Source organism: Elephantulus edwardii, unplaced genomic scaffold, assembly GCF_000299155.1.
Source record: "Elephantulus edwardii isolate Elephantulus edwardi_28Jun2011 unplaced genomic scaffold, EleEdw1.0 scaffold00302, whole genome shotgun sequence".
NCBI classification, from domain to species: domain Eukaryota; kingdom Metazoa; phylum Chordata; class Mammalia; order Macroscelidea; family Macroscelididae; genus Elephantulus; species Elephantulus edwardii.
The window spans coordinates 527251-544204 of NW_006400052.1; the positions used below are offsets into that span (position 1 = coordinate 527251).

Below are 16954 nucleotides of genomic sequence, written 5' to 3' on the forward strand. Positions count from 1 at the left end.
ACTGGGATAATTGGGATGGGAGTGTCAGAGACAGTGCGATTGGCACAGGACAGAGTGGAGTTTAGGGCTGTTGTACATAGGGTCGCTATGAGTCGCAGGTGACTCGACGGCACATAACAACAACAACAACAACCTCTAGCACTCTGCTCCACTCAGAATCCACCCAAGATCCCTCCTTCCACTCCTCCCTCTCTAGTCCCATCCATTCTCCCACCAGGACTACTTTGGTCGCCTCTTCATTGGTCATCCTCCACCTGTTCCACCCCTGCAGAGCTAGAGGGATTCTGGGAACAGCTAAAGCAGGTCACCTCCCTCCTCTGCTCAACACTATCCCGAGACTTCTCTCTCACAAAGCAAAGCCAGCATCCTCCCAGGACCTGCAGGCTGCAGCCCTGTCACCTCTTCAATCTCCTCTTTCTGCCACTCTGTTTCTTCAGCTTTTCACAGACACCCGGAAGCTCCTCTTCCTTCAAGTACCTGAATGGCTCCCTTACTCCAGGATGCCCCTCAGAGGTCATCTTCTCAATGACTATCGTGTCTAAAATCTCACCTAGCATCATTCCATGCCCTCACCCTCCTTCCCTGCTTTCTTTTCTCTCCTCCTTAAGCACATGCCTTACTTTACTTTTTTCTCTTGTGGAGTCTATCTCCCTCACTAAAACATCAGCCATACATTGTAGTACTGGGCCAGAGGAGAGGCACTGTGAATAAGAACAAGGACAGCATATATGGTGGTGCAGAGGGTCTACTGTTCAAAATGGCCTTTCTAGGCCTTTGCCCTTGACTTTTTACCACAAGGCTGGGTGGGAAAATGCAAATAGGGTGTTTTAGTCTATCCATGAGGAGACTGGCCAGTTTCACCATTTGAGGATTTCACTTCTAGCAAAGAAGCAGCAGCAAAGGATGCAGCATTTGTCCTTTGGGGCCAGAGATTTCCATGCCACTTGGACCAGGGTCTACAGGACAGCCACAGCAGAAAACTAGAAACCTAATGTGAGACAGAGCTGACCTGGACTGCTGCTCCATGGAACCTTTGCCCAAGGCCACTGGAGGGATAGGGGAGTGGGGAAGATGTCTTAAATGGCAGAACTAAGAGAGTTTTGTAACATCAGCCTAAAATTGTGAAGCGGAAGGTTAAAGCTATCCAAACTGAGAAACTGTATCGTATCCTGTAGCCAACTTGAATTGTAACTCACTTTCCTAATAAAACCCTGAGTGTGGCACCATAGATCTGTACAACTATTACAATGGATCCTGGACCTTGTAGAACAGTAGGATAGGAGTTGAAATAAGTGCAGGAGCTCAGGGAGGGGCACGTGTGACGAGGGCTGCATGGTGGAGGGGACCTGGGGGAGGGTTTGTAAAACAATGAAAGAATCTTTTCTTTTACTTTTCCATAATTTTTGGACTCATGTACTTATAACTTGTTAGTCAAATTTGTGTCTTCTAGGTTGCAACACCCCCATGATACATCTTGAAGGATATGTACATGTACAGCCAAGCACAATCAATAAGAGTGCATCTGAATTCCAAAATCAATCTCCATAATAGTCTATGTGTTTCCTACTGCCAAAGGGGCCCTTTAGAGTAGTGAGAGAAGATCTTCACCCTGAAACCCACAGCGTCCCTTTTCAGCAGGAAGTAGCTAAGAGAATACGCCGTCCCCTTTTCCTTATGACTCAGGGTGAAGTCTCTCTCAGGGAGGAGTGACAGGGAATGGCAAAGGATACACTGACAAAGAAGATTAATCAGAACTGGCTTTGACAAGCACTGTGGCATTTGGACAAGAACAAACTGGGAGGAGGGTAGAGAGAATAGTGCAACAATGAATGAGTGGAAGCCCAAAATCTCTGTAAATGTTTATGAAAATTAATAAAATATAATTATAGGAAAAAAAAAAAAAAAAAAAAAATGCTCATAACTTTTAAAAAAAAAAAAAAAAAAGACCTCATGAGAATTGGTTTTGTGTTGTGGATGTTCTTGATGGGGACATTTCCCCCTTGTAGGGTTAGCAGAGGTCAAATATGGCTGCCCCCACCTCATCCTCACTCTTTTTTACAGCAGGGTGACCTTAGGTCTGGGTGAAGTGAGGAAGGATATGGGGGAACCTTCACTGACAGGGTTTGGAGAGGTGACAGGAGACCTAGGACAGATGACTGCAGGACCCCCAGGAAGCTAAGACAAGAAGGAGGGATGCGACCACCATGGGCAGGCCCACTCACCTTGACCCTGAAAGGGCAGCGAGTCTGGTCCACCAGCATGATGTTTTCAGGTTTGAGATCAGCGTGAATGATGGCCAGCTCCTTGAGCCGGGCCAGTGCTCTGAGCACCTGCAGGGTGACCGTGCGGATGTGGCGAGCAGCAAGGGGTGCAAAGTTGTTCTCCTTCTGAAACTCAAAGAGGTTTTGCTCCAGCAGCTCAAAAACCAGGTAGAACTTGAGAGCATCATGGAAGAACTCCAGGAAGCGTATGACATGGGCCTCCTCGGGGTCCAGGCCCCGCATGCAACGCAGCAGCTTCAGCTCATTCTTGATGATACGGTTGCGGTAGGCGTCGTTCTTGAGGATCTTGATGGCCACCATCTCCCCCGTGCTCCGCCGCCAGCCCTTGGCCACCTCCCCGAAGGTGCCCTTGCCCAGCACCTCAATGATGTCATAGCAGTCAGTCTCTGACTGGATGGTGGCCATGGTGCCCCTGCTGCCAGCCCCTGCCCTGCCGTTGGCCCCCTGCCACAGGCTATGCCGCCGTGACCTCCCACCCCGCCTCCGGCCTCGAGGCCCCCCAAGAGGGGGAAAGAGAACCACACTCGTATCTCTTGCTGCAAAGTTTGCTCCTCGCCTCCCCGGCACCCCCTTGCCCCTTTGGCCACACCTTGTATCTGCCAGGGGCTGCACCCCTCTCCCAAAGCCCACCTGGCTTGGGATGAGGGGGCTCAGGCCCCCCTGAATGGGTTCCAGTGTTGCTGAGTGGCTCTGGTTCTGTTGTTGGAGACCTAGCTGGAATGGGGGATGGGGTGCCAGCAGGGTCCCCTCCCCCACCCAGTGGCAGAATCCTAGAGAGGCAGACTGAATGAGGTGGCCAGTGGTGGGCCTTGGGCATGCCTATGTGGGATTTCCAGACCACAGGGACATGGACTTGAAAGCTTCTGCAGACATTGAGTCCATGGACACCAAACACCTGCCACAGCTGGTGGCCACCGGTGTGGCTGGCCAGGGCCAGGATGTATGGGTGCTTGAGTGCCATGCTAAGGAGTTGGGCTTTCTTCTAAAGGTACTGGGGAGTCACAGAAGGACTTTGAGCAAGGGTGGGCAGGTTCAGATTTGAGTATCAGAAAGCACTGTGTCTGTAGAAGGGTGGGTGGGAGGGGGAAAGAATGTAAGTTTAGAGTCTGAGAAGGAGGCCAGGAGGAGTCCAGGTGGGAAAGTGAAGAAAGGAGGTGGCTGAGTAGACAGGCCACAGGGACTGATGGTCTAATGGGGAAGGAGGGTGCCAGGTAGGCCAAGCTCTGGCTGGAGTAAAGATGGGGTAAACCCTGAGATAGGGACACAAAAGAGCAAATTAGGAAATTTAACATCAAAACACTTAACCACTGAGAGCCTTACAAGTATTAACCTAACCCTTAAAACACACTAAGAACCAAATCCACGAATACGGAGTCAATTCAAACTTGAAGTGACCCTCCATTGGGTCATCGTTTTCCTCTGGAGTAGCTGGTGCGTTTGAACCACTGACCTTTCAATTAGCAGCCCAATACATAATGCTCTATGGTATTAGGCCTCCTTAAGTTCCCAAAACCAGAGACTTCTCTCTCAAGTAGCTAATCTTAATAGCTCCATTTTATGAAAGAGAAAATTAAGGCACAAAGAAGTATATAAAAGGCCTACGAGCAGTTTGGACCCATCCAGCAGCCCCGCAGAAGGCCTGGCAATCTGTTTCTGGGGCAGTTCCCCCCTTTGACACATGGGGGCATCAGGGGTGAGAGTAGGGTCAGTGACAATGGGTATGATCACACAACAGGATGGCAAAGACAGCCTTTGACCTCAAGCAGTCACAACCACTTGGGGAACTAAATTCCTGGGGGAGGGGTTTAGGAGACCCTTGGGGGGATTCAGGGTCTGGGAAACCTTGGAGGCCCACGTTGACATGGGTGTTGTCACCACAGAAGTGAGAGGGTTGAGGATGGAGATGTTCAGGAGGAGGGGCCCAGAAAAGCTAGAGAAACAGGATGGCCCCAGGGAGGTTACTGACGGACTTGGGTCGAGGTTGGGAGTATGGGTGCCCCATATGTGTAGACTACTCCTATTACGTTTGGTAAAGATGAAGTAGAAGTGTGAGGTGGCAGTGCCCAAGCGGGAACCTCAGCTGAAGGAAGGTCTGGGGAAAGAGGTGGCCTTTGTGGTGAGTGGAGGACCTTCATTCCCTGGGATGGAAGGGGCTAGAAGATACTGAGGGGGGACTGGAGAATGAATCTCCTTATTTGGGTCTGGGATGTCATAGAGACCTTGAGGCTTAGGGGCTGAGATACTGGGGTGCAGCTGGAAGGAGGAAGTCCAGCACTGGAGCCTAATCCCAGGCTGCCAGGAGTGTAGGCTCTGAGTCCATGGTTCTGGACAGAAGGGACCTTCCTGGGTGGGGCTCAGGACAGGCAGTCAAACCAGCCAAACTGGAAGGGGAAGGTCAGGCTTCTGGAAGGGAGCTGGGAGGTGCCAGTGGGTGGCTCTGTTCTTATGGCTTCTCACAGTGTGAGTCCCATGGCTCTGATGAAGGGCAAGGGCAGGTCCACTGGGACCAGAGCCTGCCCTAAGGTCACCCTGACTCGTCACAGACCAGAAGTGGTCTATCTCCCCTATATTAGCAGCTTCCCTCTGGCCAGGCTCAAATGTCCACATCCCCACCCACCAAGTTCCTCTCTAGGACTTCTTTTCCTGCACACCCCTACCCTGTGCGTCCGTTCCCTCACAGAGAAGACCCAGGACACCTGCGCTCTCTGGATTACTTTATTCACAGGGCCTGGGAGACAGACACGCCCTCTTAGGGTTAGTGCTCGTTATCTCACATACAACACAGAGGAAGGGCAGAGAAGGAGCATGGGATGAGTCTCCTCTGTCAGATTCAGATGGCGGCAGCCTGAGCCCCCTCAATCCGGGTGGGCCCTGGACCTGCCATCTCTGAAAACCCCACACTGGGCAGCCGGACCCTGAACCCAACCTCCTCCCGATCCCTGCTGTGGGCCTTGGGGCTTAAGGACACTCGAGGGAAGCGGAACCTGGGTGACTTCTCCCCACTAGGAGACTTGGAGGCTGCCTCACCCTCCTGCCCCTTGGAGGCCTTGGAAGGGGCGGCCAGGCCCACTCGGGGCAGGCGGACACGCACTCGGCCTTGTTGCCCTGATGCCACGTCCCCACTGCCTTCTTCCTCCTCCTCCTCAGGGCTGGGGGAGCCTTCCCCAAAGGTCACTTCGCCCTGACTGAAACCCACGCGGGGCAGCCTGAGTTTTGGACTCTTGACCTTCTCGCCCTCTTCGGTCCCCTCCTTGGTCCGTGCCAGGCCAAACCGGGGCAGCCGCACCTTGAGCTTGTGCCCCGCATCCCCCTCACCCTCTGCCACCTGGTACTCGGCATGGCTGCCAACTGCAGGTGGTGAGAGCTCAACGTCAGGCAGAGAAAGGTGGAAAGTATGTTCAGACCCTGTGGACTGCTGCTTGGTCCCCTCTGTTCCCATCCCAGCTCCTGTCCCTAATGTGGGCATCTTCATCTTCAGCACCCCTTCACCTGCAGCTACTTCACCTGCCTGTGCCTCTCGGCTTAGTCCCACATCCAGCTCAAGCTGGGGCACGGTCACAGTGGGCGTCTTGAAGATGCCTTCACCAACCAATAGCTCACCACCAGCCACCTGGGCCCCAGGCAAGGCCAAAGTCACCTGAGGCACCTGGACCTTGGAGCCTGCAGTACCCTCCGCAGAAGGAACTGTTCCCTCAGCCTGCTGCCCTGCAGTGGCACCCACTCCCATCTCCCCAAAGCTGGTCAGCTCCACCTGGGGCAGGGAGATGCCCTGTGGGGGCCTCCACAGGGTCCCCTCCTGGCCCTCGCTATCTGTCTTCCTGGTCATGGAGACCTGCCGCCCTGCAGCCACTGCACCCTCTGCCCGCCCTTCCTCCTCTGGCCCCAATGTGACCAGTTCCAGCTCCGGGAGCTTCAATTGCCGGGCTGTGGACTCTAGCTTTTCCCTGGGACTGGTGCGCCCACCCTGGACTTCTACTTCCTTCCCCTTTGCCAGCCCAAAGGAGGGCATTTTTAGCCTAGGCATCTTCACCTTCCCATCCCAGCCCCAGCCCTTGCCCTCCAGCTCAGCAGTCCCCAGCACTAGTTCTCCAGCCTCTGTGTCTCGACCTTTAACCCCAAACTTGGGCAGGGCAAAGCGGGAGCCTTTGAGCTTGCCATCGGCCCCTGCCACCTCCACCTTGCCTGTGAGCAAGTGGGTATCCAGACCGAGCTGCGGGACAGACAGATCTAGGGCGGGCAGCAGGCCTGCTTCCTCAGCCCCTTTGGCCTCTGCCTCTGTCCCCAACCGAGCCTTGGGAAGGGAGATGGCGAATTTGGAGATTTTTAACTTGGTGGCTCGCCCAGCCCCTTCAGCCTCAGCTTTGGCTACTTTGGGCCCTGACAGTCCAAACTTGGGCAGGGAGAACTTGGAGGACTTGACTCTCATCTCGGTCGCCTCTACCCGCCCTTCTTCACCCTCCTCAGTGGGCAGCTGTGGGGTGACAATCTCAACAGAGGGCACCCGGAAGCCCGCTTCCCCGACCCCTGCCACCTGCGGGACGCCTGCCCGCTCCACCTTGTGGACTGAGCTTACTTGGACCTGTCCCTCCGAGCTGAGGGCCCCCGGCAGGTCCAGCTCCACTGAGGGCAGTGTAAAAGAGGGGACACCCACGCGGGCCTCGCCGCCCCCCTCTGGCTGCAGACATGGAAGTGTCATCAGTTTCCCCGAGACTTCAGCGCCCACCTCGCCTGGCTTGCCTCCTGGCGGGGACGCTGGCCGCCCCAGCTTGGGCATCCTGAAGTCAAACTCGGCCTGCTCGACCCCGGCAGCTTTAAGTGGCACCTCCGGAGCCTTGGGCAGCTTCACCTCCGGAGCCTTCGGAAGGCGCACATCAGGAACCTTGGGCACTTGCATTTCCGGCAGCCGCATCTCGGACACCTTTGGCAGCTGCACTTCTGGGAGGCGCACATCAGGCACCGCCATCTCGGGCACCTTGGGGAGCTTCATCTCTGGGAGCTTCACGTCGGGGACTTTCATCTCCGAGACCTTGGGCAGCTGCACTTCCGGGAGGCGCACATCCGGCACGGCCATCTCCGGCAGCTTGGGGAGTTTCAGCTCCGAGACTCTGGGCAGCTGCACCTCTGGCAGACGCACATCTGGCACGGCCATCTCCGGCACCTTAGGGAGCTTCATCTCTGGAACTTTTGGGAGCTGCACTTCCGGGAGGTGCACATCCGGTACAGACATCTCTGGCACCTTCGGGAGCTGCACTTCCGGCAGGTGCACATCGGGTATGGTCATCTCAGGCACTTTCGGAAGCTTCATCTCTGGAACTTTCGGGAGCTGCACTTCCGGAAGGTGCACACAGGGTACCGCCATCTCGGGCACCTTCGGGAGCTTCATCTCGGGCACCTTTGGCAGCTCTACCTCCGGAAGCTGCATCTCTGGCACAGCCATCTCGGGTACTTTCATCTCTGACACTTTAGGAAGCTTGATGTCAGGGGCCTTGGGTAGCTTCACCTCGGGCCCTTTGGGCACCTTGACCTCAGGCCCTGTCACCCCAATGCCAAAGGGCATCTTGATGGTAGGCAGCTTCAGTTTGCTCTCCATGGCTTCCTGAGTGGTAGGCCGGGGTTCCAAGAGAGAAAGCCCAAAGGTGGGCATTCGGAGTTTAGGCCCCTTTGCCCTGGCCTCAGGGCTGCCCTTGGCCCCCTTGCCTTGAGTAACTTCCTTTGCTCTAGCCCCAAAGCGGGGGAAACTAAGGCGGGGCATCTTCAGGGCCACCTCAGGGGCCTCTCCCCGGACCTCCACTTCTGTACCTGGCAAGGCCAGGTCCACCTCTACTGTGGGTGCTGCCACATCCAAGGTGGGCACTGTCACTGGTGCAGCCCCTTCCCGGGTCTCCATGCAGGGCAGTGTAGGCAAAGTAGGTAGCGAAGGCAAGGTGGGCAGCTCCACTTGCGGGACCTGGATCCCCATGGCCATGGGCTCCAGAGTGGGTGCAGCTGGGGCTGCCACTCCAAGGGTTGGAAGATGGAGGGCAAAGCCACCAGCTACTTCTGCAGTGGGAGCCACCTCCCCTGGCCCCTTGGACACAGAGACCTGGGGGGCTCCCACCTCAGCACCTGGCAGCCGGGGGCCAACCAGCTCCACCTGGGGGGCTGTAAAGCGGGCTTCTGCTGCCACCTCGGCCTCCGCCTTGGCCTTTCTGTGCGGAGGAGCAGCAGCTGCCAGCCGGGCTATCTGAGTCTCCTCAGCCACTTCTCGGACCCGAAGCCGGGGCAGCTGAAGGCGCCGGCGGGTTGGGGCAGCTGGGACAGGACCCTTGATTGTCTCGGCTTTAAGGCCTCGACGCAGCCGAGAGAATTTAGGGAAGGAGAATTCGACGTCAACGGGGGCCAGGTCTGCAGGGGCCCCCAGGGCCCCGGGTATCACCATCTTCTTCTTCTTCACTGGGGACAAACTCTGGATGTTCTGGGGAGAGAGGAGAGAGGCGGGAGGCAGTGGGACAGTGGGTGAACAAAAAGAGCCCCATCTGGCTTTGTACCAGGATGAGGGTGTGTTAGGTGAGAGGGCCTTATCCCCCCAAATGCCATTCCCACTTCCTGCTTGTAATTTCACCATTACTGCCCAGGAAGGCATGGTCATTCATTTAGATTCTCTCAGTGAATCAACAAGAGTGTAGGAACTTGGACCCAAGACTGACTACTTAGATTTTCTCCAACACCTTCATTCTAGAGATGAAGAAATTGAGGCACAGAGAAGGAGAGAGATTTTGCCAAGGGTGTGAGTGAGCAACACAACCTTGAAAATTCCCACCATCATTTAGAATATCTCAGTTCAAGACAGGTGTGGGTGTGCATGAGGCAATGGTCTGGAGTCTATGAGTGTCCGTCCCTCCCCAGGGAAGAAATTAGGGGAGGAAGATGGGGTAGAAAAGTGAGATTAACACTGGGATTAGTAAAGAGACTGGCCCGCAAGGGTGGGGCATGAGGCTCACGGCGCAGAGGTAGGGTCGCCGGGGTAATCCGGGGCTGGAGCCGGGGCTGGGCTCGGGCTCAGCACGCGTACCAGCTTGGCCATCTTGGCCCTGGGGCCCTTGATCTCGTAGCCAGCCATGGTCCCAGGCCTCAGCGCCAGGTCCCCGGTGGGCACCGTGCGCTTCAGGCAGAAGGAGACCTTGTAGGGCTCCGCACATTGCAGCAGGCGTAGTGCATCCTCATATTTGAAGTTCTCAAAAAACACACGCGCGCTGAGCAGCTGGTCCCCTGTTGGCAGGGAGGATAAGGAAAGCGGGGCGTGGGCTTCTCCCGATCCCGCCCAGGTCTGGCCCGCCCACATCCGCGGAACCACTGGGCGGAGGCTCCGCCCCACCCAGTTTAAGGTTCGGAAGTCCACAGCCTTAGCTCTGCCTTTGCCCCACATCGCTGAGCACGTCCACCAGGCCAAGACATTCACTTCCAGGCCTTGTCCTGACGTTTGAGTTACTGATTTTGCTACCATTACGGAAAGAACAGAATTAGAAGGAAACTTGTAGATGCTCCTAACCTATCTACTCAACCCCCTGCTCCTTCTCTTCCTATTGCCTCTAATCCTTGCTGGCTGTAATCAATCAATCCACTCTTCTCAGGGACAACCTTTAGCAGTGCCTTGAGCAATTTGGCTCAGCCTCCTACATTATTCCATAGGCATGTTGTTGTTGTTAAGTGCCATCGAGTCGTAGGCACTCATAGCGACCCTATGAACGAAAGACCTGAATACTTGTATAACTTTCATCATTTCTCCAAGTTCATAGGGTTTCTGGAGGCAAACTATTTCGGAAGTGGATGCCACTCCTGCTTCCAAGCTTGTTTTAATCTGGGAGTTCCACCAAACACTGTCTACCATGGGTCACTAATATTGCATTTGGCACATCAGGGTCACAGTGTTGAGCATCACAGCAACCACGAGTTACCTCTGTACAGCAAATCAACAGACCAGTGCTATACCACCTAGAAGAATGTTTGACCAAAACCAATTACAAGAGGCCCGAGGGACGCATACAAGGATACTATTAATTCTCCCATTTTTTAAAATAAATTGTCTTAACCTCACTCTCCCTAACTCCTGCCCCATTATCTAGCAGTATTATTTCCACTTCTCCACCTCCCTCTTTTCTTTTAAACTGGCTCAATAACACTTTTTTTAATTGAGATTTTAATGAAAGTTATAGAGAACATGACAGATTTCCATTCATTCATTGTTACACATTTTCCTCTCTGTCCCCCCCCCAGTTCGCTTTTCTCTTTGTTTTCTTTTTCTTTTAAATTTTATTGTGTGTGTGTGTGTGTGTGTGTGTGTGTGTGCCGTCAAATGGGATCTGACTGGTACAGGAAGAGATTGTCCTTCCATCTCCAGCAGAGCATCTGGTGGATTCAAACCGTGCACCTCTGGGATTGCATTGCAGCTTCTTGCCACCAGGCCTTCTTTGCCAGTAGGCCACCAGAGCTCTCTCGCTTTTCTCTTTGGAAAGTAAAAATTATTTCATTGTTATACAATGCCCCCCACCTTACTATGCAGCTCTTATTCTGGATACCTAATCACTTTTAAGCATTTCTCTCCATCTGTTTCAATGCAGTGTACATTATTTATCCCTTCTTTTCTTAGTTTCCACCCAACCCCAATATCAGTCCTGTTTTATAATAGTGGCATTATGCAGTATTTGTCCTTTTGTGACTGAGATATTTCACTCAACATAATATCCTCCAGGGTCACCCATTTTGTGTAATATTTCATGAGTTCCTTGTTTTTCAATGCTGCATTGTATTCGACAACTTCTCCATTCATTTGTTGATGGGCACTTGGGTTGTCTCCATCTCTTTGCTATTGTGAACAATGCAGCAATAACAATGGGTGTGCATTTTAATAACACATCTATATTTCTCCCCAACACACACCAGCATTGTTCCTCTCAAAATCTCTCTAGGCAGTGTACCTCCGAATAGTTAAATCCAGTGATCAAGCCCCAGACTCAGTCTACTTAGACCACTCAGCATTTGACCCAACTTCATTTTCTATCCTTCATTCATCTGTTTTTCCTCGGCTTCCAGGATATCACTTCCTTCCATTCCCCTCCATCCTTCTTGGGTCACCTGGATGACTTATTTACATCCTTCTGGCCTCTCAAAGACACTGCCCCAAGGTTCAGACCTCTTCCTCTATCTACACGCTTCCTCTCATTCTTCTGAGGAGCTCATCCAGATTCAGAAATTTAAAAATCATGTATAAAAAAAAAATGTATCCCTCCAGCCCAACACTTTCATCTTTACCCTAGGCTCATATATCTAATTATACATTTGCAACATCTCTGCCTGAGTGCCCAAGAGTGCTCATGTCAGGGACCTGGACTGCATTCCTGGTCTTCCTCCCCCAAACAAGCTCCAGTCTATGTTCCCCACTTGCAACACTACCAACTCCATCCTCAGGTCAAATTCTTGAACATATTATCTTTTTCTCTTTCCATCAATCACATATCCAGTCCTGAAAGCTAATTCTTCCAGTATATTCAGATTCTAAACTTTTCTCCTTCACTAACACCAGCTTGACGTGAACTTCATTGTCTCTTTCTTGTAGTCTCCTTATTGGTCTCCCTGACCCCTACCTTGCCTCCCAACAACAGTCAGTTCTTTCTCTGCTCTCAATAAATTCAGAATAAAACCTCTAAACTTTCCCATGACATAGAAAGTTCTCTCTACAACTTCCCTAACTTCCAGATCACACCTTTTATTCACCTCTTCATTAATTATTCCATCCACACTGGCTTCCTTACTATTATTTCTCCAGCAAGTCAGCCACACTTCTGCCAGCACTGGCTTTTCCCTGTATGTCTGAAGACTTTAGGCTGGCTGTTCTCTGTGTCTGAATGCTCTTCTAGTTGGCCACATAGCTCTCACACCAACACTGGACCTTTCTACCCTTCGTGGCCTTCTCTATTTAAAAGTACTGTTTCACTCCTGGCACAGGTGGCATACATCACTTTCCAAGCTATTCTATACTTATTTTGCTTAAACTTGTCTTTTAGTTCATTGCTGCAGCCCAAACACCTAGAACAATGTCTGGAAAGAGAAGATTTAACATTTGCTATATGGCCTCATAGATTTTCCTAAAATATCTCTCACTTATTAAGTTCCTGTGCCAATCTCATCCAAGTTGTTAACTTCACCCCTTTTCTGTTGTCTTGCCTTAAAGAAAAACCCCAGTAACTGGCACTTACTTGGTGCTTACTAGAAACCACTTAGCTATGTGCTAAGTGTTTTCAAATGCTGACTCATTTAATCACATAATAACACTGTGAGGTAAGTGCTCAAATTATTCCTATTTTAGAGATAAGAAAAGGCACAGAAACATCACGAACTAGCAAACGGAAGATATGGGATTCAAACCCAAACAATGAACCTCGGAAATCCTCCCCAAAATAATCCATCCCAAGGCTCCAGATCCACAAAGCCCTGCCCCCAGATCTGATCACGCCCCCACCCCAGACAATCTCTGCCTCGCTCTGGCTGCCCCCGCCCTTCATTAGCCCCGCCCCAACTGTCGACCCCGCCCACCTTCTTGTAGGCTGAGGCTCCTGGCGGCCGGCGAGTCTTCACGTAGCTCACGGACAAATATTCCTTCTTTGCCGCCGCCTGCTACGTTGATACCGCTGGCCCCTGTCTGCGCCTCTGTCTCTACGATGATCTCCACCAGCTCTGCCCGCCTCAGCTCCTGCGGAAGGCGGCGAAGTGTTGCCATGGGACAGTAGGGCCAGACCTTGCCCAGAGCCCGCCATCGCGCTTAAAAGCTCCTTTTAAACGGATCCTCGGGACATATGCCCCTCGGCATGGTCCAGGCAGGGTGTCCAAGCGCATCCACTCGCACATCTCTCCTTTGAGCTAGTATGCAAGCCAATCGCCCTCTGGGACCCCCAAAGCGTTCAAGTTCCTGGCCGGCGCGGGAAGTTTGCGGAGGTCCCAGGGCGGGGCGAGGGGCGGGACTATGGGGCTGCAGCGAGCTTGTTGGTGGCACAGTGTTTTAAATCATAGGCTGTTAAGCAGAAGTTTGGAGGTTTACTTAGCAGCCACTCTGCAATAGAAAAAAGGCCATCTGCTTCTGTGAAGATTACAGCCTAAGAAAGTCAAGTAGGCAGTTCTACTCTGTTTAGGAGGGTTGCTCTGAGTCAAAACCACCTCATGGCACACAGGAGAGAAGCTTGAGACTGGGGGAAGAGGGGTAGGGCTGTGTTCTTTCAAGGCACAGGGCATGTCCGAGAGAGTGAGGCTAGAGAACCCCAAAACCACTCAGTGATCCTTCTAGGACAGTAGAACTGCCACTCCTGTCCCAAAGCTCTAAATCTTTACGGGTACAAATTGCTTCATGTTTCTCGCACGGACCAGCTGGTGAATTTGACCTTTCTTTTAGTATCACGGTGCCTGACCGATTGTGCCATCAGCACTCTGTAGTGGTGGAGTGGATCGAGACTTATGGCAAGCTCATGTGTGCAAGGATGCCTGTCTAACCAGGCACCTAAGGTGGGTTCCACACACCAATCTTGTGGTTAATAAGGATCTCATAGTTAATGACGCTTCATTGGTTTCCCAAGTTGTAAAAGTTTATAGGAAGAAACTGCCCATGTTTACTCATTGGGATGGTTGGTGGATTCGAACCGCTGACCTTTTTGGTTAGCTGCCTAACACATTTCACAGGGCTCTTTTTTGGCTAATAGCCATTTGCAACACCCAGGGACTTCAGGTGTAATATCAAAGGTGTTAAAGATATGAGAGGAATGTGGTCAAGGTATGCAGAGCTGGGAAAAGACAGAAGGACATATTCTTTATGCAGGACTGAGTGGTGAGGAAGGGTTTTAATAACAGTTGTTGTTAAGTGTGGGTGAGTCAAGCACAACTCATAGAGACCATATGAACAAAAGACCTGAACCCTGTTCTATAACCATTATCATTTCTCTACATTCATAGAGTTTCCAGAGACCTGATGTTTGGGAAGTGGATTCCATTTCTGCTTCCAAGCCTGTCTCGATCTGGGAGCTCCATAAAACACTGTCCACAATGGGTAACCATTATGGCATTTGAAAATACTAGTGGCACAGCGTTCAGCATCACAGCAAACCCAAGTTACTTTAATACAGCAAATTGACAGACCAGCGCTGTACCACTTAGAAGAACGTTCATAATAAGGATCAAAAAAAATCTAGATTTCAACAGTGAGAACAGAAAAATCACTTCACAATATATGTTCATTTACTCACAATTCTCACAACTCCCCCAAACAGCCTAACATTCTTAGTAAAAAATAATAACAGGAAAAAATTATAACAGTAGAGCAAGGTGTTGGATAGAAACAGGGCTCCAAGGGTTTTTGTGATGAGGAATAGAGTGTGAGGGGGACATTGGCCTCCTGGAAGGCTGAATGTGTATGAGACTGTATCCTATTGTGGAATGTCTGACCCCAAGACCTGCCTAACACCCACAGCCCAAGGAATCTGGAGAAGGGTGGCTGCGTGGGTCATAAATTGTGGACTGGAAAATGTGGTATTCCTGGCATTTACTGTAAATGGTGCTGATCTGGCCTTAGCCCAGCAGCACACTGGGGTTCTCATTAGAGCTTCCAGAAGAGGCAGTAAGACAACCCCTATTTGGGGAGGCAGTAAGTTCACATACATCTGGACCCCCAAAGTACTATGTGTCTCTTGGGAAAACCTTGTCCTCTCTAGGACCGCTTCCCTGATGACATGACTATACTGTGAGTTTCTGATTGTGACCTGACACCTGAAGGAATGTGGGTCAAAGAAGATCAGACATTGAGGCCGACCCAGGAAAAGAGCAGTTCTGGGTTGGATAGATGCACAGCAGCAGTGGTCCTGGGAGACTAAGGATGGAGTCAAATGAAGGAGGATGAGAAGAGTGGTGTCAGGGGCAGCAGGGAGGAGCATGACCATCATAGCACCTTTGCTTAACAAGCCCTAGGAAGAAGTGCAGCAAGAGTGCACCTTGGGAGCAAGGACGGTGAGGCTTCATCTCATATACTTTGGACATGTGATCAGGAGGGGCCAATACCTGGAGAAGGACATCATGCTTGGAAAAGTACAAGAGGAAGACTTTCCACAAAGACGGACTGGCACAGTGACTGTCACAATGGGCTAACACAGCAGAGAGTGTGAGGATGGCACAGGATCAGGCTGGGAGTGCATTCTGTTTAGGGTGGCTATGAGTCAAAGTCAACTCAAAGGCACTTAGCAACAAGAAGGACCATAGTCAAGGAGACTTGCTAGGGGCCAGGCCCTATTGTAAATGACTCATGGGTGAATCATTTCCACCTCCCAAGGCGGAAGCCATTGCCCCATCTCACCAGTGGGGGAAACCAAGACTCGGGTTGAGATTACCTGCCTGGGGCTGCACAGCTTCAGTGGCTTGGCTAGGGTTCGAGCCCTGTATCCACAGCCCAGGTCCCTAAATCCTACACCTTTGTTGTCTCTTCTGATGAAAGGTCCTGCCAGATTTTCTTCTACTTATTTAACTTCATTATGCTCCAGTGAACTAGCTTCTTTAATCTTAGTCTGTTCCAGGAGCCCAGGTGGTATGGGGTGTAAGTATTGGGCTGCTAACTACTGAAAGGTTGATATTTGAACCCACCTGCTTTGCAGGGGGTGAGGGGGGTAAAGTGGTACACTTCCTTCTGAGAGAAGGATGGGCAGTCTCCTCCCTTGTGATTAAATGCCTCTGAAAACTCACTGGAGGGTCAGCTATTGATCAGTTTTGACTCTACAGTACACAGCAACAACAAACAACACTTCCATTAGGATTTACAGCTTTGGAAACTATGAGGCAGTCCCACTCCTTCCTATAGGGTTGAATTGACTCAGAAACAGTCAATTTGTTAACATTTTTTTGGGGGGGGGGATAGGGGAGTATGGCAGTCATTGTGCTAAGCATTTTACTGCCCTCCTCCAGTCACTCATTAAAGAGACCTTATCCATGTTGCCATTTCACAGATGGGATGACTGAGCCTTAGAATAGCCAGAGAGTGGCTCTTTGCTGCCCTAATGTACATCCCTGTACTGTCAACCCCCTGAGGTCCAAGAAAACCCCCTCACGGAGGCAGAGGCACTCACCTCAGCACTCCGGCTCCTGGCCTCCATGACGCTGCTGGGGGTCACTAGGACCCCAGACTCCTGCCTCCTCTCCTTTTGCTGCAGAACCAGCTTTAGTTCAGCATGGAGCAGCTGCCTCTGAACCTGTGGATCACAGGAATGGGGGCTCAAGGCAAAGAAAGAGATGTGGTGGGGGTTAGGCTCAGAGGAGTAGGTCAGGGTAGGGGTCAGAAGTGGAGAAAGACTCCCAGCCCAGCTGAGTTCTCACCACTGCCTGGGCGCAGGCACTCTCTCCTAGCAGGAGTCCAGCCCTGGGTGCTGCACAGTCGTCTGTGGAGCCCACACCCTTCCTCTGGGGTCTTGCTACCTGCCAGAGAGAGACCAGGGCATGAGGCAACAGGCAGGTTGGGGACAGGCAGGGAGAAGAATGTAGCTCCAGACAGGGCTCACCTCAGCGTCACCTCCGGCTCGTTGGGCCTCCTGGGTCCGGGATTCTAAGAAGGATAACAAGAGCAGTGTTACTCACTGATGCCCACCGATCCTCCCTAAGTGCCCTACTCTCATATC

General features: G+C 51.9%; 2 protein-coding genes across 2 annotated transcripts in view; both read right to left on the reverse strand.

Annotated features, from left to right (window-relative positions):
* The window catches only part of HIPK4 (homeodomain interacting protein kinase 4), a 9990-nt gene extending 7303 nt beyond the window's left edge, over positions 1-2687 (reverse strand). Inside the window, exon 1 of the mRNA XM_006900895.1 lies at positions 2223-2687. Within this exon, the coding sequence (XP_006900957.1) occupies positions 2223-2687 (465 nt within the window). The remainder of the gene's footprint in view (positions 1-2222) is intronic.
* A 2425-nt stretch (positions 2688-5112) lies between these two features.
* Positions 5113-16435, reverse strand: PRX (periaxin). The gene is made up of 4 exons (XM_006900896.1): positions 16409-16435; positions 12852-13008; positions 9334-9530; positions 5113-8736 (listed from the first exon to the last, which is right to left on the reverse strand). Exons 1-4 carry the CDS (start codon positions 16433-16435, stop codon positions 5113-5115), a joined length of 4005 nt encoding a protein of 1334 aa, XP_006900958.1.
* Positions 16436-16954: the final 519 nt, after the last annotated feature.